Source organism: Aspergillus sclerotioniger, assembly GCF_003184525.1.
Source record: "Aspergillus sclerotioniger CBS 115572 chromosome Unknown BO94scaffold_47, whole genome shotgun sequence".
NCBI lineage: Eukaryota > Fungi > Ascomycota > Eurotiomycetes > Eurotiales > Aspergillaceae > Aspergillus > Aspergillus sclerotioniger.
Window position 1 is genome coordinate 35,540 of NW_020291037.1, and position 24,162 is coordinate 59,701.

Sequence of the window (24,162 nt, forward strand, 5' to 3'; positions counted from 1 at the left end):
TTACATTGGATGATTAGACTGCAATAATCGTTTATCTCTGTAAATGGCCCGTGCTGACACGATGATCTGCCCAGTGAGGATTGTCCAAGACTGTCCTATATACAGTGCCGCCAACCATTTCCCAAACACAACAGCATTGGCGGAAGGGAAAGGTGATCTATTGTTTTCTCACGGCGTGACTGGCCTACTTGGAAGCCGGGATGGGGCCCAGCACCCTCTATTGGGAAGTGGTGTTGCATGGTAAGCTGCACGAGGACCCCCATTTTACCCAGGATTAGCCGCCGTCTTTTGCTGCCGACGTTAGCGTTGAGAGGACCGATTGGCTGAATGGGAGTCGCAACATCCCACGTTATGACGTTGGAGGATTGCAGACACGATATGGGGAGGTGTTTGCTGAGGATCGCTTCTATGCATTGACCTAGCACGGGGTATCAAGCTCTCTAAAACCGAAAATAGCAACAAAGCCATGGCGCAGCGGATGACCACGACACTCAACAGAGGCAAACTGAAGCGCGCGATGGAGAGTCATCAGTGGCCGGACACGTAGGGAGGGAGTAAAAACTCCCCCCAGGCAGTGTGTGGCACGGCCCCCGTGGATGCTCACAGACCCTCGACACCTCAGGCCACCTGCAGCCCAAGCGCCATTTAGCCTGGCGTCATGTGGTGCGCCGGTGGTATTATTGGTATATTGGTATATTGGTATTGACCGGGTGGGTAGACAAGACCTGGTCTCTACATCGTACATTCTACACGCAGAGCTACGATCGGGACGAGGTAGTACTGTTGAGTGTTGAACCCCAAACAAACTGCTAAGACGCTAGCATTACTTCCTCACAAGGTACCAACGGCGACAATAATACCAATGATCTGGCTGGCGTTGCCGCAGCCTTCGATCCGCCGTCCAGGCTACCGAGGGACGATGCGTTAGTACGGCTGTCAACCCGCTCTATCCGAACCTAACCAGGCTGGGGTCCCGTCGCGGAAGATCTCCTTCCAGTGGCTCCTTAGCGCCCCCAGTGAGTCCGGCTGGCCCGATGGCCCAGTGGGGATGGATTATGGATGGTCTGTCTGGTCTGGGAGCCGGAAACAAGAATCCCCTGGATATCCCCCAGAGGAGACGAATCTAGTCACATTGTGTTTGTTCCATGGACCCAGCCCACCTCTCCGGATATGGTATCCCTCGACATACTTAGTGGCTAATCGACGATCTGAGACGCGTCGATAGGACATGTTGTACAGATGGCAGACGCCTACAGCATCCACCTAGTGATCCGAACCAGCTTGGCGACCGAACCTAAGCAGGGATCCAGCAACGGGTGCCACGGACCACTATGATCCGGTATGGTGTACTGCAGTGTCATCAGCCATCCGGCGCGGACAGCCATCCATACGAAGCATGGGACAATCGCATTGTCGATCCTGCGCGACACGAGTAACGGGCAGCTTCAAAGAAAAATCTCCGAGGGCGTGTGTGCATGGCGATCGTGGAATACAGGCCTCTTCTCGCGCGGATATGCAAGATGGCATCATGGGCAAGATTCCTTCTGCACGGGCCGTCGTCCTCGTAACAAAGGTAATAAATCCTCGGATAGGGCTGTAAGCAACCCGCCGAGACATCCAGTCCGTACCCATCGGGGTTCTTTCTCATCAGCTTCCGCTCTGCGATGAGTCCCGGATGCTGCTCCGGGCCAGGGATGCAAATGATGGTGAGGGATATTCAATGCGCCCTGGTTCAATTCCGGATCCCAGTGGCCCTTCATCTCCTTAGCTAGGAGCCTAGGAGGGTGGTGCTGTTACATGGGAGCACGGGACGCCGCTAGGGCTGATTTGCTATCAGATGGCCGGATATAACTCCCTAATTACGGGCTGCGACATTGTCCTCCAAAGTAGCACGCCATTCTCCATCCAGACCGAGCCATGGAGAAGTAGGGCCCTGATAGGTCCAGTGGGACTGCAGATTGCAGATATCCTGGATATCCACTCCACCCAGAGGTGACCCACTGTGCGTCCGCTAACAAGGCGCCCGCCAGTCAGACGGAGCCGTCAATTTGAAGTGTTACACCTGTCCGCTAGGCGTTCGATCCACCCTGCAATTTGCACGGGAGGCCCCATCCTAGTCTATATCCAATGGAGTCACCCCATGGCGATAACCATCATGGGGCCTAGACTTGGGTAAGTGGGTAATTAATAATCCTTTTCGGGATTCTTTTCGAAATCTTCCTAGGGGTGACTTGAGCACTTATCTAGCCTGCGTTCTAATCACCACATACGGTCTAGTGGCCAGTGAGATAGTATGTTATGTCTCTGCAATCTGGAGATAGGTATGCACTCACCTTGTTTATTGTTGTTGCATGATATGTAACCTCAGCATCCAGGGTTCCCACTGGCGTTGTCCAGGCGGTCCAATCCTCTTCATCGCCCGACCACCACCAGCCATCTTGCAGTCGGGCCAGTGGTCATCCAACCACCCCATCGACCCGCCAGAGGATTCTGATTCAACCGTTCCTGGTGCTACGCGGCACAGAAGACATACATTAGGCCCATGCAACCATGCATCAGTAATCAAACAGCTGGCGCCATCCTCGTTTGGACTAACCCCGTCCAGGATGGTGGTGGTAACGCCAGCCGCAGTTACTCCGAGGGATAAAGTGAATTTATCTACAGACTCCAACCAGCGTGGCCGGTGCGGATGACCAAGTGGAGTGCTGCTGCGGCTGAGCCTTGACGATCCTGCACGCTAAGCACCGGACTGTCAACTCTCGATTCCGTGAGGGAAATTCAGCATAGACGGCTATCGGAACCGCGGCCATTGCTGGTGGGGAGGGGTGGGTAACTATGAATGTGACATTAATCTGGCAAAGCTATGTGTGGATGTGCAGAGGTGCATATCCTGTATGGTGTCGCACGTCCGGCGGGTAATTGTAGTGCAAAGTGGCGGGACCGTGAAATACCCCCAGGTACATAGCAGGGAAAATAGGTGGTGATACCTCCCTATCTACCTACCACCTACTAACTACTAATAACTACCCAAGGATCCATAATTTCCTCCGCCAGCTGCTGATAGGTACGCCAATGTGTACTAGGCATACTAGGCATCGCCATGGCTATCCTCCCGTGCCACGGGCCGCTGTGCAGAACGCGTTGCAGGAATATCCACGACCGCCCGTCATTTCCATGGCCGGCCACGCACACGCCTCCCGGTGGTCCCTGCATCCACACCGATCATTCTCACCGGATGTTGGGAGCATTCCACTGATGATAGGGGACCTCATCACCCAACCGTGGTAGGTTAATGCAGGATCAGTAGGAAAATGACCCCTAACACTCCAAGTGTGTATCGCCGTATGCATGGTACCGGCTGGATGCAATCAGGGTATTCCCGGAGATAGGCCGACTGTGACTGACGACCGAGGGCTATAATATGGCTGCTATTATGGGCTATTATTATCTCATGCGCTTGATAGGGAATTGCATGGGTTTCTTGCTACCTACCTACCTTTCTTGGCCCCTGGCGTCTAAGATGACCGGGGGAGTTATTTTTGTCTTAGTTTGTCGATGAATGCGTGAGTACGCAAGTGAGTTCCTTTTCCATTCCGCTTGTTTTATGAATTAATACTATGTGGCAGGTGAATGCGTCAGCATAGAAACCTGACCACACCACCTGATAGTACCTACTATGTATCCTTGCGGTAGACAGTACTTGGACCCCCCCAATCTACGGAGTAGCAAACATCCTTATCAACGCTTCTTGATGTACTCAACTCCAGCCAATATATCTTGCAGTCTGCAATAATAAGAACAAGCATTACCTACATGCATCAAATATCTACCTACCTACCTACCCCATGACTCTAGATCAGATCCGCCACGCTGTGCAAGTCATGGCAGGCAGGTCATCTGGCAGACGAAGCTTGTTTGTTTGCTTGCTGGCACAGTGGTATGATTGGATGTGATGCTGTCATGCATGTGAATGTTTCGTCTACTACTATCTATCTTTACTTATTTTGATTTGTGGGTTATATAATGTTGTCCGGTGGAGGTACGGTAAATATATGTCAATGCGCAGATCTAAGTAGTACTAATGATTTGGTTCATCCATGGATATTTTGACCGAGTATATTAGTGGATGTAGTTAGTGTATGTATCATATAATGGACTTGACAATGCTTGATTAGAGGGTGGTAGATGGGTACTTAGGTGGGTTTCTTTTAGGGGACGGGATTGAGTTGTATGGCTTTTTGTGGGTGGTGGTGGTGGGGGATTGCAGATGGGTAGAGTAGAATCTTGGGGTTGTTTAGATTGAGGATAGTGAAGAGTAATGGAGGAGGGATCGGTATCTTGAGAGGGGTTGATTGTCTTTAGATGTATGATATACGGTGGTGTTGTGATTAATTATAGCTGCATCTAGGTTGACGTGCTTGTTGATGATGCGTAGGATGTGGGTTGTGTGGTCTTTTGCAGGGAAACGTATGAAGTTGAGTTCTTGGGATTTGGATGTCGGGATTATGGGAGCTGATGATGTGGATGAGATGGTAGGTGATGGAGGGAAGAGGTAATGTCATGACTTTGCATTTGGGGTCTTTGATGGGGTGTGAAGGACAGGACTTGATAAATCGGATTTTTAGGGACCTTTGATATTGTGAATAGAAATGTGAGGGTGTATTTGCCAGTAACTTTGAAATAATTGTTCGCATTTTAGTATCAACCTGCGATGGATATATGTAGCGGACCCCCCGCAATGATGCTCAACTTCCCATTCCATCGAATAAAGTGGTACAACTATATCCTCAAGGCCAGTAGTACTTCAAGGCCAGTAGTACTTCCCCGCCGCCAACGCAGTTAGCAACGCTGGGTTGACCACGACATAGTCATCGTTCTTGAGCTCCGGGAAATCCTGATCAATCAACGACGCCACCAATCCCCCAAATACCTGACTCCCCGCCACGTTCAAGTGTGTATGATCATCCGGGGTCAAGTTATATGTATACGCATCAACAGGCCCAATGGCATTCAAGTAATCCGTACTCGCTTTGTTCAAATCAATATAAGCCGTGTCCGTATTGTTCGCTGCCGCAATCGTCGCTGCTCGCTGGTCCGCCAGATCCTGAATCACGGTAGGTGTGCCAGTGGTGTTATCGTAGTTGCGTCGAGACAGAGGTGTCACCAGAATGGGTGTGCCTCCTGCATTCTTGACATCCGTTGCGAATTGCTCCAGGTTCTTGGTATATTCCGTCAAGGAGATATTGTTCGCGGGCTTCTGGTCGTTGTGTCCGAATTGGATGGTCACATAGGCCCGGTAGTCGGTCTTGTATTCTTTGACTTTGGAGAGAACGGTAGCCCAGTCTCCTCCGGCGCGGAAGCTGACGGTTGTGGCCCCGTCGTGTCCGTAGTTGAGCCCTTTGGCACCGGAGTGCAACGTCGTGTTGATGAAGCCATCGCCCCAGCCTCCGCCGCCGCTGGATTGGGTGGCGGTGGTGCTGTCGCCGGCTAGGAGGAAGAATGGAGGGATGGTATTCTGTTGGGTATGAGGGGAGGGGAGTGCGGAGATGGAAGCAGAGAAGAGGGAAAGCAGGGAGATCTTCATGGTGATTGGGGTGATTGGAGTCTGGTTGGTGGGATTCGGCCTCAGTCCTGCTGTGCAACCACTCGCTTTATATTGTCCACTTGTTCACTGGTCCATTTCCTTGGCATGTTCGAAAGGGATATAGTGATTCCACCAACGGGAGAATTGATGGAGTCATTGTTGGAAGTGCTGTCGACAGGAGATCCCGCGGTATTGCGTTGTTCCTTTGGTAGTTTAGCCGGTGCCATTCACTTGTGCTGGTTTGACTCAGCGTGGGACATGAGAGCCAATACTTGTCTGATCACCGTGACCAAGGGTCCGCAACTAGTGATTCCAGAGACAAGTCGGTGTGTCTTTGCTCCGCTATTCCGAGATCATTGGGAAATGGGGATGAATTCAAATCCCGAAGTGAGGGGAACCGCAAAAGTGTTCCGAGAGGAGAAGGCGGGCGAGATGTTGAAGAAAGCTAAGTTTGTCTGACAATGGAGCAGCATCGGAGATGAATCTTTGCTTTTGACCGACTATGTTTAGGCATCCTGTGGCCTCTTAAACCAGATGCTAACTAGTGGTCCTCTCAATTAGCAGAACTCAAACCGATGCAACACCAAGCTCACCTCCATGCCAATAAACACCCACCCAAGCTTATGTCACGTCCGAGTTGCAGAATGCAAAACACAAGAACTGGTCCATCTTGATTACGGGAATACCCCAGGTTAAAGATCCCCCACTTGGTGCACAGACTTGAGACAACGTCAATTTGCTTCGAGATAGAATCCTTCCAGGTTCAACTCTCTGGAAATGGGAGACAGAACCTTGCGATGAAGCATCTCTGATAGGCGATGCAGACCACGGCACCTGGCTTATCCCTTGGCACGATTGGCATCGCCATCTCCTCCCTTTTTCGGCCTCCACATCGCGATAACGTCGTCGATCTGATAACCCGCCTTCTCTTATCGCAAGACTTCCACCGATAGCATCACTGGATGCTCTTGCTAGACATGGCTCACTGGCACCATCCCTACGTCCATCGGAGCAGCATCTCCACTGCTATCAATGTCTGGCAATCATTCCTCGGATGAAGTTTATATACGATGGCTTCCACCTCCACCTGTCGCATCTTGTCAACGTCAACCATGGGCAAATCACTCTCCATCGCCAGTGTCTCCAGGCTCTCGGACGACAGTTCCCCTCCCACCGAGGACGGGACGGTCCTTGAAATTCCCCAGACCAAACGTGGTCTCTCTTCACGCCATGTCCAGCTGATGGCCATCGGGGGTTCAATCGGAACCGGCTTGTTCGTGGGAATTGGCTCCTACCTGCGCGATGCAGGCCCTCTATCCCTCTTCCTGGGGTATCTCTGCTATGGCATCCTGTTCATCTGGCCCACCAACCTCTGTGTGGGAGAAATGTGCGCCTACCTACCCATCCGAGGGTCAATCTTCGAGCTCGCAGCACGCTATATCGACCCAGCTTTCGGATTCGCCATGTAATCAGCCTCCATTCCCCCACCCCCCAAATATCAAGCACTAACGCATCCAGGGGCTGGGTATACTTCTACGGCGGTCTCATGCTTCTCTGCACCGAATACGCCGCCGTGGCCACCGTCATGCAATACTGGAACACATCCATCAACCCTGCCGTCTGGGTCGCCATGGCCATGATCGTCTGCTTCCTCCTCAACATCATCGCCGTCAAATACTACGGCGAAACCGAATTCATCATGGCCTCCACCAAAATCCTTCTCCTCATCGGCCTCGTCCTCCTCACCTTCATCACCATGCTTGGAGATAATCCCCACCACGACACCTACGGCTTCCGCAACTGGACCCACGGCCTCATGTTCGAATACTACACCACCGGCACCACCGGCCGCTTCCTGGGCTGGTTCTCCGTCGTCATCTACGCCGCCTTCTCCGTCGCCGGCCCTGACCTCCCTGCCCTCGCCGCCGCCGAGATCGAAAACCCCCGCTTCACCATCCCCCGCGTCGTCAAAATGACCTTCTACCGCATCGTCGGCTTCTACGTCATCGGCGTCCTCGCCGTAAGCATCATCTGCTCCCCCACCGACCCCCGTCTTCTCGACGCCCTCGACCCCTCCGCCACCGTCGCCGGTTCCGCCGCCTCCCCATGGGTCATCGGCATCGAAAACCTCGGCATCCACGGCCTCCCAGGCTTCATCAACTTCCTGATCCTCCTCGCCGGCTGGTCCTGCGGTAACGCCTATCTCTACAGCGCCAGTCGAACCCTCTACTCCCTAGCCCGCCACAACCAAGCCCCGTCCTTCCTCCTCAAATGCACTGCCTCCGGCGTCCCCATCTCCTGCGTCATCACCGTCTCCCTCCTCTCCTGCATCACCTTCCTAGTCGCTGACACTTCCGCAATCACCGTCTTCTACTGGTTCGTCGATCTCACCACCACTGCCTTCATCCTAACCTACACCGCCATGGTCTGTGTCTTCCTAGCCTGGTACCGTGCCCTAAAAGCCCAGGGGATCGACCGAAAGAATTTTCTCCCTTGGGCATCACCCTGTCAGCCCTACGCTGCTATCTTAGCCTTGATTATCGGCTCCACTGTCACTCTCTTCAATGGATTCACGGTATTTTCCCCTTTCAGTGTACAGGGTTTCATTACATCATACTTTGGGATCGCGTTCTGGGTCGTCATGTTCCTCTTTTGGAAAGTATGGCATAAGACGAAGTGGGTTGATCCAGCCAAGGCGGATATCTTTTCTGGGAAAGCGGAGGTTGATGCCGAGTGTCGGGTCTGGGAGGGTGGGGGATTCTTGGAGAGAAGGAGGATGGAGTTGGCGGGGATGCATTGGACAAGACGGTTGTGGGAAAGGATGTGGTGATGTCCTTTTCCTTCTTTCTTTCTTTGTCTTTATTTTTCTTATTGGAGGGAGATGTAAATATAGATTGAATAAGAGTGTTGGTGTTGATTTGGTGATTCATACTATGCTCAAAGGTATTGGAGGAACGGCAAAGGATGGTATATAGACGTGCCCTGCTGCTGTCAGAACTATTACTATGAGAATGCTGAGATAGTATCATAATCAATTCAATTAATCAATAATCCTAACCAATCTACGAATCATGCCTCCTGAGTAACCAAGAGCGATCAAGATTAATACGGACAATGTCCACAATACCCACAGTCCGATGCCGAACATGCAGTGAAATCCTTGAAGGCGTCATTATCGCTTTGGTCGTCACTGTGCCAATCCCATTGATTATCCTAGTACTCATCATCATTGTGGTCGCTCGAGAGAGCCTGATTACCAGACCTCTCGTTGGAAGCCCAGGAATCAATTACCACTCAGGCTATCATCCCCATAACCATTGACCCATCGCTCTTGAAGTTTCGCCGGCAACACCCGCTCAACTCCCTCCACTACCTCCCTCAACTGTAACTCCTCGCCGCCCTCCTCATGCACGATCTCGAATCGTCCATCCGGCCGTCCCAATGCAGATCTACTCAACATTCTGAGCAATGAACCCAGTTGGCGAAGGGACTGTTCCTCCTCTACTTCCCACTGCTGCATCTCATCTCGGATATCCATGACTCGGATATCAGTGAACTTGCCGTATTCGTGGAATGCGAGGATGAAGTTGGGGATTTGGGAGACCCAGAGTCGGGCTATTTCCTCGGAGAGGATGTCAGTGTCTTTTTTGTAGAAACTGCGGGTTTTGAGATCGAAGATGTCGGATTGCGGCGTCAGGGTGGTGGGGGCTGGGGTGGTTTGGATGCCTAGGAGGGAGGTGTCGCTGGTTTCGGGTTCGTAGGGAGTGATGGTGCTGCCTGAGAGGAGGGATATGAGGGTTTGGGTTTGGGGTGAAGGTTTGTTGGGTTTCTCTCCATTTGCAGGTGGAGTAATAGAGTGTGATTCGGGAAGATATCCGTCTCCTTCGAATCGAACGACACACGTCATTCCCGAGAAATTGTATCGGAGAGCCCGCTGGTGGGATTCGGAGCCCTGCACGGCCGGTCCCCATATTGTGTACGACTCCGGAAAAGTGTGGCCGTAGCCTCGCACGTCGGGGATGGTCTGTGTGGGGGAGTTCTCTCGTCGGATGAAGAAGACTGTTGTGCCGACGGTTTCGACGATCATACGGAATTTCTTGTCCACTTTGCGGATGAAGCACAGGAGGTTACCCAGGGTGCTGGCGCAGGCGACGATGTCGATGTCGGTGGTGTCGAAGGTGGGGTGGGTTTTGAAAATGGCTTCTACGGCCGGTTGCAGAGGGTGTTTGGGGTATCGGGCTGCGTTTTGGTCTCGATAGTATTGACCGGCGTCGGGTTGGAGCTTGATGGGTTCAGGGAGTGGTGTCCATGCGGGTGGGAGGCCTGTGTTGACATGTGTTAGGTTTATGGCATCGATGGATATGGGAAGCTGGGCGGTTCTTACCTGGGACAGTGATGGTAGGGCCCTTCCGATCCAGCCAGTTGTAGGACGCGAGGAGGGTGCAGTCGGTGATCTTGGGACTCTTGCTGTCGTCCGTGGAGGGGTGACTGTCGACCAAGTCTTCGCGCTTGATGTGAGACAGGATGTCTCCTGAAGGGGGATCAGGTAGCTCAGGGGCCGGAGATGGTCGTCTGGCCAGGCCACCGCGCCGGACATTCGAACGCAGGTAGTGTGCTCTACCACGGCCATTTTGAGACGATGAGCCACGCCAGTGAGTTGACATGTTGACGATGGCTCTCGAAGATGAGAATGGGGAGGGCTGACACGCGTGAGCAGTTAGATTTATACCTTCTTGCGGTCGGTCTGTTGGAGTGACAGCCTTGCCTTCAAAAACCTCGGCCCGGCACACAGTCAGCTTTGTGGCACAGTCAGGACGCATGTTGCCAGGTAGGAGGATCGACGTAACAAAAACGTCGCTCGGGGTACCTGGCTAACCAGTGAATAAGAATGTTTGGTACCTCAGGTTTGGTTTCTGGTTCACTTGTAGACAAGTCCATGGCACGTTCTGGGAGATTGGGGGCCATCCATATTGACCTTCAGCTGAATGGCTACCAGGCTAGGCTGCCTCCCTCTCATTCGATATTGCAAGGCTGCTGGGACACCAATGCAGAGAAGCTACGCCGTATGTACTGGCAGTGCCGCGTCATTGAGATTGGAGACATGAAGAACAATAAAACGAGCCGATATGCAATATGCAGTTATGCACCTTAGTCAGACGGCTTCGGATTGAAGGGATCCGAGCATAAATCTGCTGGGACTCGGCCCTTCACCCACAACGCTGAGGAATGAGACAGCAGATTCCATGCCCACCATCAAGGTGGCGCATTTACCATCGGCTGGGGGGGAGGGGCAAATTTGGATGGCTTATAATACAAAGGGGACAACCTAAAGCTCATTAATCAGACCAAGGGAGACAACGATACAAGTAAACTGCTCCGGGGCAAAAGCGAGGGAGAGATACTACTTGACCATGCTCAGTGACAGCAAGAGGAAAAGAGATGATATCACAACGACGGAGTTACCGGACATAGGAGATAGGCCAGTTACTTAACCAACCTGACTGACAGCCGACCGATTTGCCTTCCACCTCAGCATCCAAGATGGCCTCCCAAGTCTCCCTCATTCAATCCATCTACGATGAGCGCAGCGAAAACTACGACAACTCTCACCATGGTGCCCTGGCCGAAGCATACATCCGCACCGCCGAACCAAAAGACGGCGAAAGCGTACTTGACCTCGCCTGCGGTACAGGCCTAGTATCGTTTCTCGCAGAGAAGAAGGTCGGCACATCCGGGCACGTCGTCGGAATCGATATCAGCCCGGGCATGCTGGACGTCGCGCGTCGAAAGGCCCATCAAGCCGGATCAGAAGTCACGTTCCTTCAGCATGACATTTCCCACTTGACTGGTTTGGATATTCTCCCCCCGGGGTCGGATGGGTTCGATTTGATTACTTGTGCTGCTGCACTGGTATTGCTGCCAGATCCAGCTCAGGCGATCAAGAACTGGGCGGTATGGTTGAAGCCAGGTGGCAGACTCGTCACAGATGTCGCGGCCAAGGATGTCCATGTCCCCAGTCGGATTCTACGCCGCATCAGTGATGATCTGGGCGTGTCACTGCAGTGGGATGAGAGCTGGGTGCAGGATGAACGGTCTCTCGGGGATCTTCTCGCCAGTGCGGGATTGGCTGTTAAGACGCTCTTCCTGACAAAGTCATTCCAGGATCGCGTTTATAAGGTCGCTGATGCGGGAGAGGCCTTCGACAAGGCTGTCTCGAGCCCGATGTTCCGAAACTTTGGGCGTCCCGCTATTCGCGACGAGGCGAAGAGATTGTTTGTGGAGAAATTTACCGAGGAAGCGGGTCTTTCGGGGGTATTAATAGATGAGGCGAAGATGTACATGGCCGTTGCCCATAAAGATTTGCAATAGGATGCGGAATAGGAATCGTAGAGTGCACATTAGGAAATATCCTGCGAGTACTCTGTAGAATACCGTGAGTTGTCGGATCCAATAGTGACTGACGAAGCCCACTGCAGAAAATACCCTCCGTATTCTGTAAAAATATTCGTATGCCATAAAACCTCGAGGCTATCTAGTTTCTGTTGCATCAAGAAAGGGGGTGGGCATGCTGTTTTCGTCTTCTGCCTTCAGTCAGTCCTTACAGAGTTAGCTCAACCTCAACGAACGTCATCAATCTTATGGAGATTCATCACGAAGGTAATCTCTCAACACTTAAAGCTATGCCTCTAGCAACAAGGGACAGGCATAATCACCGTGCCCTATGACCCCTGACCTGCACCGCCCACGAATACCACTTTGTCAGCCATCACCATATAAGCACCGAGTGCCTTCATCATGTCGCGATCTTCTAAATCTGCCATCGCCATAATCCTATATGTATTCAGTGATTCTGCAGCTTTGTTTGCCTCCAGAAGATACTGCTGTATTCTATCTATCCCTTCAAGAAAAGGATTTCTTGCGGCGCGACTCTTCAACCGTTCTACTTGACCCTTCACCCACACGGGCCCCTAACAGGCGTTGCCGGAAACAACATATCCAAATATGTCCGGATTTCCAGAAAGCATCTCAAATCATGAGAGAGAAAGAGTGTCCGATGTCCTTGAGCGCTCGTGCGAAAAGTGAGAAACGAAAAAAATTGGAAGCGGAAGCCTCACGGGCAAAGGCAAAGGCCACTGTGAGTAGAAGTTTCAACCAGATGTTCCCTTGGCTGATCCCTTTTCGGGAGTGGGCGGGATTTGTAGAGAACTCGAGTCGGATTAAAGTGGATGGTTCAAATATCTATTCGTGTCTTAGATTGCGAATCACGTAGTTGAAAGATATGAGAAGTTGTATTGGCAAGGGCTACTACAGATACATATCAGTATCAATAGAATGGTAATGGACTATGCTCCTTTAATATGGCCTACCTTCTACCTATAGGTTGCTTGAACACCCTGATATGCGAAGAACCTTACTGGCCATTAGATGCGATCTCTTCAGAGCCCGTCTAGATTGCATTAATATAGCAATAGGATGAATTTCACCCCCAAGGTATTATTATTCTTATTGCAGGGATTGGCCACTGAATCGCTCGTGTTCTCTTGCGTATCTGCTCGTATTGTATGGGATAGCAAAAGAATCCGTTAATGAAAGCTAAGTAAATAAGGCGTTTGGAATAATGGGAGCTGTTCATGCGCAGAACAATGATCGCATCATTTCCATGTTCACCAACCCTTCTCTCGAGTTTCGCTTCTCTTCCATTGCGTAGGAATAAGTCAGATCAACCTGGCACCTGGAGTCCGATTGCAACGCATTCTTCGACGCTGGCGTTGCTGCTTCGGGGATGATTTTCGAGTCTTTCCATAACGACTTTTGTTTATGGGCCAAGACATGTGCTTGGACCTCCAAACATTGAATTATGTCTTGGGCATACCGAGGAAAGCGTGCTTATTGAGTCAAGCGATCTCCACAGCAAAAGCACAATAGCAGAAGACTTAGATATCCCACCATCCACTGTGGTGTGATCATCAAAATTTCCTCCATATCCCAAGGCTGCTAAGTATGCTCATGAGGTGGTAGGATGGAGAGTGATTTCTCGTAGTCATCGGGTATGATGATCATTAAGGCTCGGGCCCGCGCCGCCTTCTCCTTGCTTGCGTTCAAATCCCGAGTAGGATGACACCTGTCCGCAGGAGCACATGTATGCTGTCATATTGGCCGCTTGTTACACTGGACGACCGAGATAAATCGTGGACATATAGGACTATGGTCGAACGTCACGCCCTCTGTGATTCTGTCAGGGAATGACCTTGCAGGTTCTCTCGAGATAGAAATGCCTAGGACCGGATTGAATACCTCAGTGAGTCGCCTCATTCGTAGCCAGATCCTGGATAATTTAACCGGCCCTTGTAATTGGTACCTGTCGTGGGGATGTGAAAGGATGTTGAAAGTCGAACTCAATTGACGCCTGACAGCTGGACCCATCACCCCCGTCGGGGAATGGGAGGCTTTGTCGAAGAATGAAGCCCAGATATCAAAGGCCCAGGCGACTGTAAGCCTAGAGGGGCCATGCCTACATCATGGGTGCCATGTCCAAGCCATCCATGACCCGAGAGATTGGAGCTGGATTGAAACCCGAGGGAGATGCAAGGATGGCGGGGTAATGTTTCCGGCTCCGCTGATTGGCCCGCAGAGGTCTCGGGGGTGTTTGTTTATTTTGTCTCGGCCGGTCCTGGAATCCGTCCGGATTTCTTTCCTCCTTGTTGGCTTCCTTGATTTGTGCCGCCAGGGCTCGCATTGCGGATTGGGTCATTTTCCGTCTTTTTTTTCTGTGCTAGTACTCTTCATGAATATCATAGTTATTATCTTTTTTTCTATCCTGGCTTATTTTTTTCTAGAATTGTCCTAATATTCGGCATCACTTTAGTCACCTTCCCTTCCATCTGACAAGCTCTTGATCAAGCTAAAGGGAACCGGAGCAAGGTCCATCAAGATAACCAAGTTCTGCCCTCTATATATGGCCAGAGAGGTGTAGACGATATTTCTCAGGCGGTCGTGTGACATGGCCTGCGCAGCAAAAGCCAAATTCCTGTAAACAGTGTGGCTGAAGCGCGCCACAGAGCGTTGCTATTCGTTTCATCTTCACATCGGCGGGTTAATCGACATGCTCTATTGCCAAGATTGTTACACAACCTTGATTTCACAGATACCGAACACAGCCACCAACTGAAGGAGGCATCGCTGCCTTGATTCGAGACCAATCCGGAATAGAAAGCCGGCCACATAGATGATTAGAGCCATGGAAACGGAGAAGGTCAAAGAGTGACATGATGGCTGTGCTGGGGGTGACATCGACTGCATCTTTCAATTGGCGGAAATCACATCCCGGGTGTGGCGAGCACAATGCTTGTGTTACCAGGGATAAAAACTGCAGACGATCCGCGGAGAACTACAATCACATCTTTGGATTGACGAGAGCAAAATACCAGATCAGTGTTCCTGGTATGCGGCCCAGTACGGAGAAATGTCAGCGGGATCATAATCCGTCCACCGGCTTCAATCCTCGACGTGGGGATGAATTTTTCTAGGAGATCACCATCATCCATCCCCATCCTAAGTGCATTCGATCGTGCCTGGCACACGAGTCAGTGGCGGAGTTTGTGTCGCAGTCGTCAACAAACCAAGTGTCTCGGATTCGCGATCTCCCTCCCCCTTGCCGACTATGGGGATTCCGCTACGCCAGGTACGGGCTGCAGGAGGAATCCTCCCGCACCCTCGGTCCATCTTGCGTCCTGAGTAAACCTTGAATTTGGAGAGTTAGGCAAGTGGGGTGGTGAATGGAGATGGGCGCACAGCCTTCGAACACTCCAGTCTGTGTTAATGGCGAGTCAGCCAGCCGATTTAGTCTTCCGATTGTGACTTACTCGAATCAACCCTGAAATCTCACTGCAGATACACCCTTAAGTGGCATCAGGAGCCTAGCTCTTCCCAAGCGCCATGGTTGAATTTTGAACGAAACCAGATGAGTAGATATGAGAAGCAGGAAACATTGACACAGACGCTCCAGATTCAGAGTCCGTGCGCAAGGAGTCTGGCATACTTCAGAGCCAGCTAGCTATGCTTAATGTACGGCCCTGACTCGGGTGGCTGCTGGATGTCGTGAGGATGTTGCTTGTTGCCTACGAAATCGGCCGTGCATGGCCATGCCATATCGTGTAGACGCCATGACTCGTACGAGCCTTCTGATAGAGGACATCCAGACTTCGATTTGTGTAACGACATAAGACGAGACTCGTCTGTCCGGGACCATTCCGACCTGCTGGTCCTTCGCAAGATTTATATTGATCAGGGCGAAATACCCAGTCACAGTGCATGGGAGAGGTGACAACAGGGTAGCTACCCGACATGCACAGATCTCCTGCTGCCGTGGACGCTGGCTCGGGGGAGTCGCCGGCCACTTCCTTGGAATCACGCCAGGGGTCTCCCGTGTCCCCTCCTCATGACACCTTGCCCGCCTGGCCACACACGGGCAGTATGCTCCCTACGGATGAAGGGTCCCACGCCGAGGAGATAGTGATCCCTGAATCCCTTCTGGCAGCTGCGTCTATCAAACAGGTCTGGAATCAGGCGTCCCATGAACGCTGGAACGAACAGCATATTGCCCCCAACCCCGTGGAGGAGATATCGATACTCAAAAAGAGGCAGTCTAACCCCAGCTGGCCGGCCACTGGATTAAACCCAGGAGATGCTCGACGACGACAAGCCAGTTATTCGCCGCGAGCCCTGGAGGAAGGCAGGGGGATTATCTACCCAGTCATCGAGGACCAGGTGATGGAGGAGTCCTGGCATGGACCTCAGAGTATTCATCCGCTTGGCACTGAAGACATTGAACCCGAAACCCCGGGCCCTAGTAGCACCTTGGGAGGTCAACCGCCTCCCACCAATGAAACACAGGGTGTTGGCCATGCCAGCAAATTTGCCCCATCTCCTGTTCGCCAGTCGATTCGCCGGGTGGTGAAACGAGCCCGTGCTAGCAGCCTTGGGACCCTTTATAACCGAGCCACTCTGGTAAACATCAAACACGAACGCCGGTATTGGGTCCAGCTGGTGATCGAATACGGAGCATACACCCTCTACGCGGCATTCGTGTACTTTGTGCTGGTGGGCATGCCCCTGTGGAAAGGCGCCGTCTACTGGCTCTACTGGTTGATGCGTCACAGGTTCGTCTTCCAGGGGGGTTGGGCCATTGTCATTTGCTTGGTGGTCTTGTAGGTCCTCTCGGCTCGAAACCCTGAATGAAGCCCTGAAAGAGACGTGACTCATGCGTGCGCCTTCTCTTCTAGCTACTCTTTTTCACCTCTCCTGACCACGTTTGAACGCGATGCCCCGGATACCGAGTTCTACCAGAGTCGCCGCATCAGCCCGACAGTTCATGACACCGCGCTGCTCATTCCATGTTTCAAAGCCGCCGCGGTGATTGGCGAGACCCTCGAAGCTGCGGTGAAGATCTTCCCACCTTCTCACATCTATGTGATCGCAAATGGCGACTCTCTGACTCCGCTCGACAACACCGAGGAGATCTGCCGCCCTTATGGAGTCAACCACATCTGGAGCCCAGTCGGGTCCAAAATCGTTGCGCTATTTGTTGGGTCCTACGCCACCAAGCATTTTCGCTATGTTCTCCTTATCGATGATGACTGCATTCTGCCACCAAACTTTCCCGTGGTAATTTCCCGGCTGACTGATTCGGTCCGCTGTATTGGCTACACGATCAAGGCTGTCGCTGCGGATGGTTCCAAAGGGACGTACTGTCAGCAAGCCCAGGATCTGGAGTATAAACTTGCCGGGTTGCAGCGCACACTGGCAGGACGAATCGGCAGCGCGACCTTTCCTCACGGGGCAATCTCTCTGTGGGAACGCGCGTTCCTGCGGGACACCCTTCAAGACCATCCTGGCTTCTCCATCAGCGAGGATTGGTTCTTGGGGAACAGTTGTCGACGACTGGGGGGCAGAATTCAAATGTGCAGCTCGGTCTTTGTGGAGACCCACGCACCACCCTCGTTCCTCTTTGCTAGTGGGCGAAGCCGGGGTGGATTTGGGGAGATGACCGTCTTCAAGCAACGATTCATGCGGTGGAACTTTTTCATTGTCAATGGCATGCGGTACAACCTAGCCTACATTCTGCAGTCGTGGAAGCTAGGCAAGTGGGAGATTGGGGCGAAAATTTTCGTCCTGCAGGAAGTATGATTCCACCAAGTTCCTTTTCTGGGCCTAATTGCTAACTGGACCGGCGGAGATCAGCTGTATGAGACCATCCTCACGATTTTTGCCCCCTTCGTTCTTCCCATATCTTTGATTGTGCGCCCGGGGTTCTGCGCTGTCCTCCTCCTGGCCACGTTGGCGCTCTACCTGGCAAACGCCATCATCTTCAATGAGGTTCACCTGCGACGGAAACAGGAGCGGGTGAGCTGGAAGATCGTATTATTTTACTATGTGAGCCGGGCAATCCGAACTGCTTTCTGCGGACCAAGCATTATAACTGACCAAACAGATGCCGTACAAGATTATCATCGCCTTTATCAACGTGGGGAGCAACTACTGGTCCCTGTTCAAGTATGCCAAATACTTTGCCCGGCGACGCCCCAAGCTGACGGAAGACCACAAAGCAGTGGGGCTGGTGTTGAAATTGGAGGAGAGCGCACAGAGCCAGGCGGCTGGATCCACTGGGCTGGGCCGAAGTATGACGGTGCGATCAGTAGGTGTCCGGCGGACGAGCAGCCGGATGAGCAGTGTGCATGGGTCGGGGACGCCTCGGGCAAGGTGGTCCTATCAAAGCCACATTGAGGAGGGAAGTGAATACGATGTCATTGAGCCCTATACATAAGGTTTCATCCGGGATACAGTCCCACTTTCGCTTAGGTTTGGTGGATCATGGATTGATAGATGGTTTGTAGACTAGATTTTAGCGAGTTCTTCTACTAGCTATGTGTTACAAAAGTTTAATTAGTTTCCCAACATATATTCTGGATAGCTGATAGTGGTAGTGGTTGTGGCTGTGACTTGTTTCTACATTATACGATTCTGTAGCTGTGACTGTCCTGGTAGGTACATTCATTCCTGCTGATCCGACCTGCCTTTATCAACACATACACAGATAGTAGCAATAAACCCTCCGGCATGTAATGACGTATTGGGGGGGGCTCATGTTTCCCCTGAAGGTTCCTGACAGGTTGCACCCGGACATTCCGGCCGGCAATGCCACCCCAATCATCGGCGGAAGCCTTCAATTCCAAATCATGCCCGACTCTAAACACCATAAGTCTTGTGACGAACCTGCTATCCGTCCGTGCGGATCGACCGGTAAGGGCCGGACGTGCTTCCAAGGGTTCCAATCCAAACTTTTCTTCGTGACAAACCCGGTGATAGGCATCGATCCAAGGTGGAGTCATTCAGCGAGTGGACATCGCGCACCTGCTATATAATATTGTTAGAGTGACCCACAACACACTCTTTTGTTTATAAGCAACTGTCATGAACCTTCTTAACTGAACTGTCTTCTGCCGCGACTCCATCACCCGGCTCCAAGATGTAAAACCAGCATTGCAGTCCACGTCAGCATGTCTTGTCTTTGTATCTCTCTCTCTCTTTCTCCCGTGGACAAAATTCTTCTCCAGGCATAATCTCGTGCCAGCATGTTGCCTGTTTTGAGCGACCCCCAACCCCGCCCCCACCTCCTCCTCAGGAAGGGAATAGCCAAGGGTAGTCACATCCCATTATTTCCAGATAGGCATCTAACTTTCTCAAGTATTCCAGAATGTCGACATCATGTGTCAGACCGTCAGTCCAGGTATTCTCCTTTCTAGTGGCCCCTCCCCCCGCATCTGGAACCACCAAGAAACTCGACCTAGTGGACTGACACCAACTTCCTCACCTATGGATGTATCATTTAGGAAGAAAAGATGCGACGTGCATGTAAAAGGCCGAAGATGGGTGTGGGCGAATTTTGGCTGAAGGAGTTTACGATGGTGTTGGCAGTGCAAATGCGGGTTAAATATATAGACTGCAGCTTGACACCTATAGCACACTAACAGAGCGATTAGACTTGCAATCTGGAGGTAATCTATTTGTTGCTAGAGTTGATCCGTTGGCATCGGATCTGCTCCGAGGATAGGAATCGGGACTTGATCCGCGGTCTGCCATGGATGCACAACAGCTGTCCTTGCATCTTCTTTGTCTGTTACCCCGCACCATGCAGCCATTGACCATTCACCAGCTGCAGGAATACGAATGCCGTGAGCAGTCCCCGAGACGAGGAGTGAGTGCCAAAGGGGTGGTATTTCTATCTTCCCCGCCCCTTTCCCTCACTCGCCCATCATCGAATCCTCCCCTCCCTCAATCAACACCCACCATGCGCCTCCTCAACAAAGTTGCTCTTGTAACAGGCACCTCCTCGGGCATCGGACGAGCCATCGCCCTGCGCTATGCCCGTGAAGGAGCCAAGGTTGCATGTGCAGACATCACCCCGACAGCCCGCTCCCCTGTTCCCAATGAGCTGGACATCACCACCCACGACGCTATCACCAAACACGGAGGGAAGAGCTTCTTCGTCCAGACTGATGTAGGCGATGCCTCGCAGATGGAGAACGCGGTGCTGCGGACTGCGAAGGAGTTTGGTCGTTTAGACATGTATGCCCATCCTTACCCACCTCACAGCTTTGGACTGACTGAAGATGTTATGTAGAATGGTCAACAACGCCGGCGTCTCCCTCGAATCCCGCCACCCCGCTCGCATCCACGAAACAACAAACGAACTATATGACACCACGATGCGGATTAACACGCGCTCGGTCTTTCTCGGCAGCAAGTACGCTATCACGCAGATGCTGAAGCAGGACCCGCACCCGTCGGGCGATCGGGGATGGATTATCAACCTGTCTTCGATTCTGGGAATCGTGGCTGCGACGGAGAACCGTATGTCTGCTCCTGTTCCCTCATCCACTCCCTTTATTTCATTGCGTGGGGATGATCATGCTGAGACGGGACAGCATCCTACTGCGCCTCCAAAGGGGCCGTCAGTAATCTCACTCGCCAGGTGGCGTTGGATTATGCGCGGGATCGCATCCATGCCAATGCAATTTGCCCGGGCTGTAAGTGCATCTGGGTGATCCGTGGATGATGAAGTGTGGTAGAACTGATCGGAATCATGGTAGACACCCAAACGGCCATCTATCAAGAGACCACGGCCTATATGCATGCGGCGGAGGATCTCCAACGACGACACCCGTTCAATGGCCCTGGATTGCCCGATGACATTGCCCGGGTGGCGGTGGTGTTGGCCAGTGAGGATGCCAGCTGGATGACGGGGGCGGTGGTTCCGGTTGATGGGGGATATACTGCACGCTGAGGAGAGGGGGAATGTCGGCGAACATCTGGATATAACGATTCTTGTGGGCTACAATGATGACATCAGATAGGACGAGGAAACTGCAGAATATCCAAGACCAGCCGATCGGCGTGAATAGGGCTGAGACATGGAGTAGATGGTGAGATTACCCGAATTGGCAGTCCATGACATTGAACGAACTATCCGGAAGGGCTAGGCAGAATGGCAATTCATTTACACATTCAATTTCCAAGTTGCCACTACGTGCTCGTCTTGGATTGCAGCTGGCTTGACATCTTCCGAACCCCGTGGTCTGGTGGAATGGAGGAATGTACGGTGTCTCAGACCGGGGGACGAATGCAGATGTTGTCTCCGGAGCGAAGTTTGCTCGGCATCGGCATTGCTTCGGATGTCTCAGGCCTCCGCCAAATTTTGTTGAAACTTGACAACCGCCAAGAAATCACACTGAAAAAAAGTCACGAAAAAACCCATTAAATCCGGAGGAGATATATCCGGCTGGGGAGGAGGGTTATGGCCTGCAGCGGGTGGAGCCTCGCCTCCGGGGCAGCAGCCTCCCCATTTTCTCACAACTCCACGAGGGGTCACCCGCCGTGCCTGAAAGATAAAAGCTAGTGATTCCCGGTCAATCGAATCAGGACGGACCGATTAGAGGGGAAATAAACATGAGCTAATGATCAGTCATTTGGGGCAGTCATGAAAAGCGATAATTGCAACGAACTTCTAGAAGGAGGCACCGGAATCCCACCGAGCCGAGGGGGGTCAGGCCCGCCGCGCCAATCAGCACACAGCGGAACCCCGGCTATTCGCGGGCTGCGGCCGGGCCAAGCGGGAGGAAGGCTTTCTGTTACTTAATTTCAACCTCTGTCAACCCTCATTGGTGCAAAACTCTAACAAAAACTGCAGTGGAGTGGGGCTGAGGCGCGCGGATCGTCCAAATCGCGATGCTGCTAACTGCTGCTAATTGCTGATTGCGGCCGCGGCCTCGGCCTCAACGGGCAGCTACGTCCGGCCCCAAATGTAGCAGCCGCGACTCACCACTCGCCAGGCTCAAGTCTCAACGCCTTCGCTTCTTCTTCTCCTTCTCCTTCTCTTCTCCAGCTTCTCTTCTCCAGCTTCTCTTCTCCTCTTCTATCACCTTCCCCGACTTCGTCGACGGTAGCGCATCTGCAGAGGCCCAGGCAGCGGAGGACCGGATCTTCTTGCGACCCCACTCGTGAGAATTTTTCTGTATCATCTTCTCCTCGTCCGTCCTCACTTCCGGCTGCTGTTACTGCTGCTTTCGTGTCCCTCTGCACCGCGACACTTCCCCGAATCCCCCCAGTCACCATGCGCTTGGACGGCGTCGCCCCCCCGCCGGATGCGGTCGAGAACAAGGCTCGCGACGAGAAGGATGATGACCTCGAGGACCTCAAGGCCGTCGGAAATACCCCCGAGGTGGATGCTTTTGGCGACGAGGCCAATGCGGAGGTCAAGTACAAGACCTTGAAGTGGTGGTATGTATCATGCCATGCATGAGGATAAGACCCTAAGCTAACGTGATGTTAGGCAATGCGGAATGTGTATGTGATGGCGGGAACTCCTCTTCGGAACCAGAGAAACAGACTGACCAGCTTAGTCATGATCGCAGAATCCGTGTCCCTCGGTGTCTTGTCGCTGCCTGCGACTATGACGGCCTTGGGTCTTGTTCCGTAAGTTGATGTCTCGTTGGAGCTCGAAGTTGACTAACCGGTGCAGTTCCCTCATCCTAATCATCGGCCTGGGAATCCTCGCCCTCTACACCGGCTACGTCATCGGCCAGTTCCGCGAACGACACCCCTACATCCACAACCTCGCTGATGCGGGCGAGATTCTCATGGGCGCCTTCGGCCGGGAGCTGTTTGGACTCGGCCAGATTCTCTTCTCCATCTTCATCATGGGTAGCCACATCGTCACCTTTACCGTCATGATGAACACCATCACCGACCACGGTACCTGCTCCATCGTATTCAGTATTGTGGCGTTTGTCATATGTCTGGTCCTTTCGCTCCCTCGCACCATCAAGAATTTGACATACATATCCACGGCCTGTAGGTCCCCTCTGTCCCACATGTGATAGCCGCGCTAACGGATCAGCCTTCCTGAGTATCTTTTCCGCGGTTATGATCACCATGATTGGTGTTGGCGTGCAGTACAAGGGCGGCCAGAACATCAGCATCACCACCGACACGACCCTGTACACTGCCTTCAGCGGCGTCACTCAGATTATGTTCGCTTACTGCGCCCATGTTGCCTTCTTCGGCCTGATCGCTGAGATGGAGGAGCCCAAGGACTTCCCCAAGGCACTGTGTCTGCTGCAGGCCTTTGAGATCTGCCTGTACGTGGTGGCGGCCATTGTGATCTACTACTACGTGGGCAACGGCGTTGACTCGCCGGCCCTGGGCTCGGCTGGTCCAGTCTTGAAGAAAGTGGCGTATGGCATGGCCATTCCCACGGTACGTGACGCTTTCCTTTGCTGGAGATGCCCCTACTGATGACGTGTAGATTATCGGAGCCGGTGTGGTGAATGGACACGTCGGTCTCAAGTACATCTATGTGCGTATTTTCCGGAACTCCGGGCGCATGCACAAGAACGACTGGATCTCGGTGGGATCGTGGATTGCCATTGGCGTGACCTGCTGGGTGATTGCCTGGATCATCGGCGAGGGTATCCCTTCATTCAGCAACCTTGTCAGTCTGATTAGCTCGCTGTTTGCTAGTTGGTTCAGTTTCGGTCTACCGGGTGCATACTGGCTTCACATGAACTACGGCCAATGGTGGTCGAGCCCGAAGAAGTCCGCTTTGACCATCCTCAACATGCTGATCTTCTGCATTGGTGGCGCGATGGTAAGTTTCGCTCTCCCTGATTTTGTGACCATTGCTGATGTTCTTAGTGCGGTCTTGGTCTGTACGCGTCGGGCAAGGCCATCCACGACGATTCGTCCCGGAGCAGCTTTTCATGTGCCAACAATGCATAGATGGGTTACGGACTCGATTAAAAATTCAGGATGACAAGACGACTAATGGTGATGAGGAGATTTAATGTATATAAGAGCAAGCAATAGATAGTATCCGTTATGATCTGTGCTGAGCACACTTTGACAACCCTCTTTTTCTCCACCGCAGATGTCCATGGGACTCTGTCAGGTGGCCACCCGACGTCTTCATCTAACCCACATGTCTAAGTCAATACCTATTACCAAATTTGGATCAACTCTGG

The 24,162-nt window shown here is 52.4% G+C and overlaps 9 protein-coding genes across 9 annotated transcripts; 6 read left to right on the forward strand and 3 right to left on the reverse strand.

Annotated features, from left to right (window-relative positions):
* Nucleotides 1-2,140: 2,140 nt before the first annotated feature.
* BO94DRAFT_551216 (uncharacterized protein) lies at nucleotides 2,141-2,693 on the forward strand (the record flags this gene model as incomplete). Its single annotated transcript, XM_025613534.1, has 3 exons — nucleotides 2,141-2,172; nucleotides 2,225-2,291; nucleotides 2,376-2,693. 3 exons carry the CDS (start codon nucleotides 2,141-2,143, stop codon nucleotides 2,691-2,693), a joined length of 417 nt encoding a protein of 138 aa, XP_025461936.1.
* Nucleotides 2,694-4,651: 1,958 nt separating this feature from the next.
* On the reverse strand, nucleotides 4,652-5,875 carry BO94DRAFT_540387 (SGNH hydrolase). Its single transcript, XM_025612906.1, has one exon. The coding sequence runs from the start codon at nucleotides 5,582-5,584 to the stop codon at nucleotides 4,805-4,807; it is 780 nt and encodes a 259-aa protein (XP_025461937.1). The 5' UTR covers nucleotides 5,585-5,875; the 3' UTR covers nucleotides 4,652-4,804.
* Nucleotides 5,876-6,675: 800 nt separating this feature from the next.
* BO94DRAFT_528063 (putative proline permease) lies at nucleotides 6,676-8,414 on the forward strand (the record flags this gene model as incomplete). Its single annotated transcript, XM_025610408.1, has 2 exons — nucleotides 6,676-7,049; nucleotides 7,103-8,414. The coding sequence occupies exons 1-2, from the start codon at nucleotides 6,697-6,699 to the stop codon at nucleotides 8,412-8,414; spliced, it is 1,665 nt and encodes a 554-aa protein (XP_025461938.1). The 5' UTR covers nucleotides 6,676-6,696.
* Nucleotides 8,415-8,646: 232 nt separating this feature from the next.
* Nucleotides 8,647-10,445, reverse strand: BO94DRAFT_540388 (uncharacterized protein; the record flags this gene model as incomplete). Its single annotated transcript, XM_025612907.1, has 3 exons — nucleotides 10,350-10,445; nucleotides 9,969-10,284; nucleotides 8,647-9,907 (listed from the first exon to the last, which is right to left on the reverse strand). Coding segments are annotated over exons 2-3 (1,316 nt in total), but the record flags the coding sequence as incomplete, so codon positions are not given.
* On the reverse strand, nucleotides 10,282-10,663 carry BO94DRAFT_540389 (uncharacterized protein). Its single transcript, XM_025612908.1, has one exon. The coding sequence runs from the start codon at nucleotides 10,547-10,549 to the stop codon at nucleotides 10,394-10,396; it is 156 nt and encodes a 51-aa protein (XP_025461940.1). The 5' UTR covers nucleotides 10,550-10,663; the 3' UTR covers nucleotides 10,282-10,393.
* A 155-nt stretch (nucleotides 10,664-10,818) lies between these two features.
* BO94DRAFT_540390 (class I SAM-dependent methyltransferase) lies at nucleotides 10,819-11,976 on the forward strand. The gene has a single exon (XM_025612909.1). It carries the CDS (start codon nucleotides 11,126-11,128, stop codon nucleotides 11,951-11,953), a length of 828 nt encoding a protein of 275 aa, XP_025461941.1. The 5' UTR covers nucleotides 10,819-11,125; the 3' UTR covers nucleotides 11,954-11,976.
* Nucleotides 11,977-15,928: 3,952 nt separating this feature from the next.
* Nucleotides 15,929-18,464, forward strand: BO94DRAFT_503673 (glycosyltransferase family 2 protein; the record flags this gene model as incomplete). The annotated part of the gene is made up of 4 exons (XM_025609485.1): nucleotides 15,929-16,791; nucleotides 16,867-17,764; nucleotides 17,825-18,016; nucleotides 18,075-18,464. 4 exons carry the CDS (start codon nucleotides 15,929-15,931, stop codon nucleotides 18,405-18,407), a joined length of 2,286 nt encoding a protein of 761 aa, XP_025461942.1. The 3' UTR covers nucleotides 18,408-18,464.
* Nucleotides 18,465-19,801: 1,337 nt separating this feature from the next.
* On the forward strand, nucleotides 19,802-21,208 carry BO94DRAFT_569987 (SDR family NAD(P)-dependent oxidoreductase). The gene is made up of 4 exons (XM_025614769.1): nucleotides 19,802-20,209; nucleotides 20,265-20,494; nucleotides 20,569-20,670; nucleotides 20,734-21,208. The coding sequence occupies exons 1-4, from the start codon at nucleotides 19,932-19,934 to the stop codon at nucleotides 20,925-20,927; spliced, it is 804 nt and encodes a 267-aa protein (XP_025461943.1). The 5' UTR covers nucleotides 19,802-19,931; the 3' UTR covers nucleotides 20,928-21,208.
* A 774-nt stretch (nucleotides 21,209-21,982) lies between these two features.
* On the forward strand, nucleotides 21,983-24,037 carry BO94DRAFT_503679 (putative amino acid transporter). Its single transcript, XM_025609486.1, has 7 exons — nucleotides 21,983-22,420; nucleotides 22,473-22,486; nucleotides 22,543-22,615; nucleotides 22,662-22,993; nucleotides 23,040-23,398; nucleotides 23,448-23,789; nucleotides 23,837-24,037. Exons 1-7 carry the CDS (start codon nucleotides 22,254-22,256, stop codon nucleotides 23,918-23,920), a joined length of 1,371 nt encoding a protein of 456 aa, XP_025461944.1. The 5' UTR covers nucleotides 21,983-22,253; the 3' UTR covers nucleotides 23,921-24,037.
* The last annotated feature ends 125 nt before the right edge of the window (nucleotides 24,038-24,162 follow it).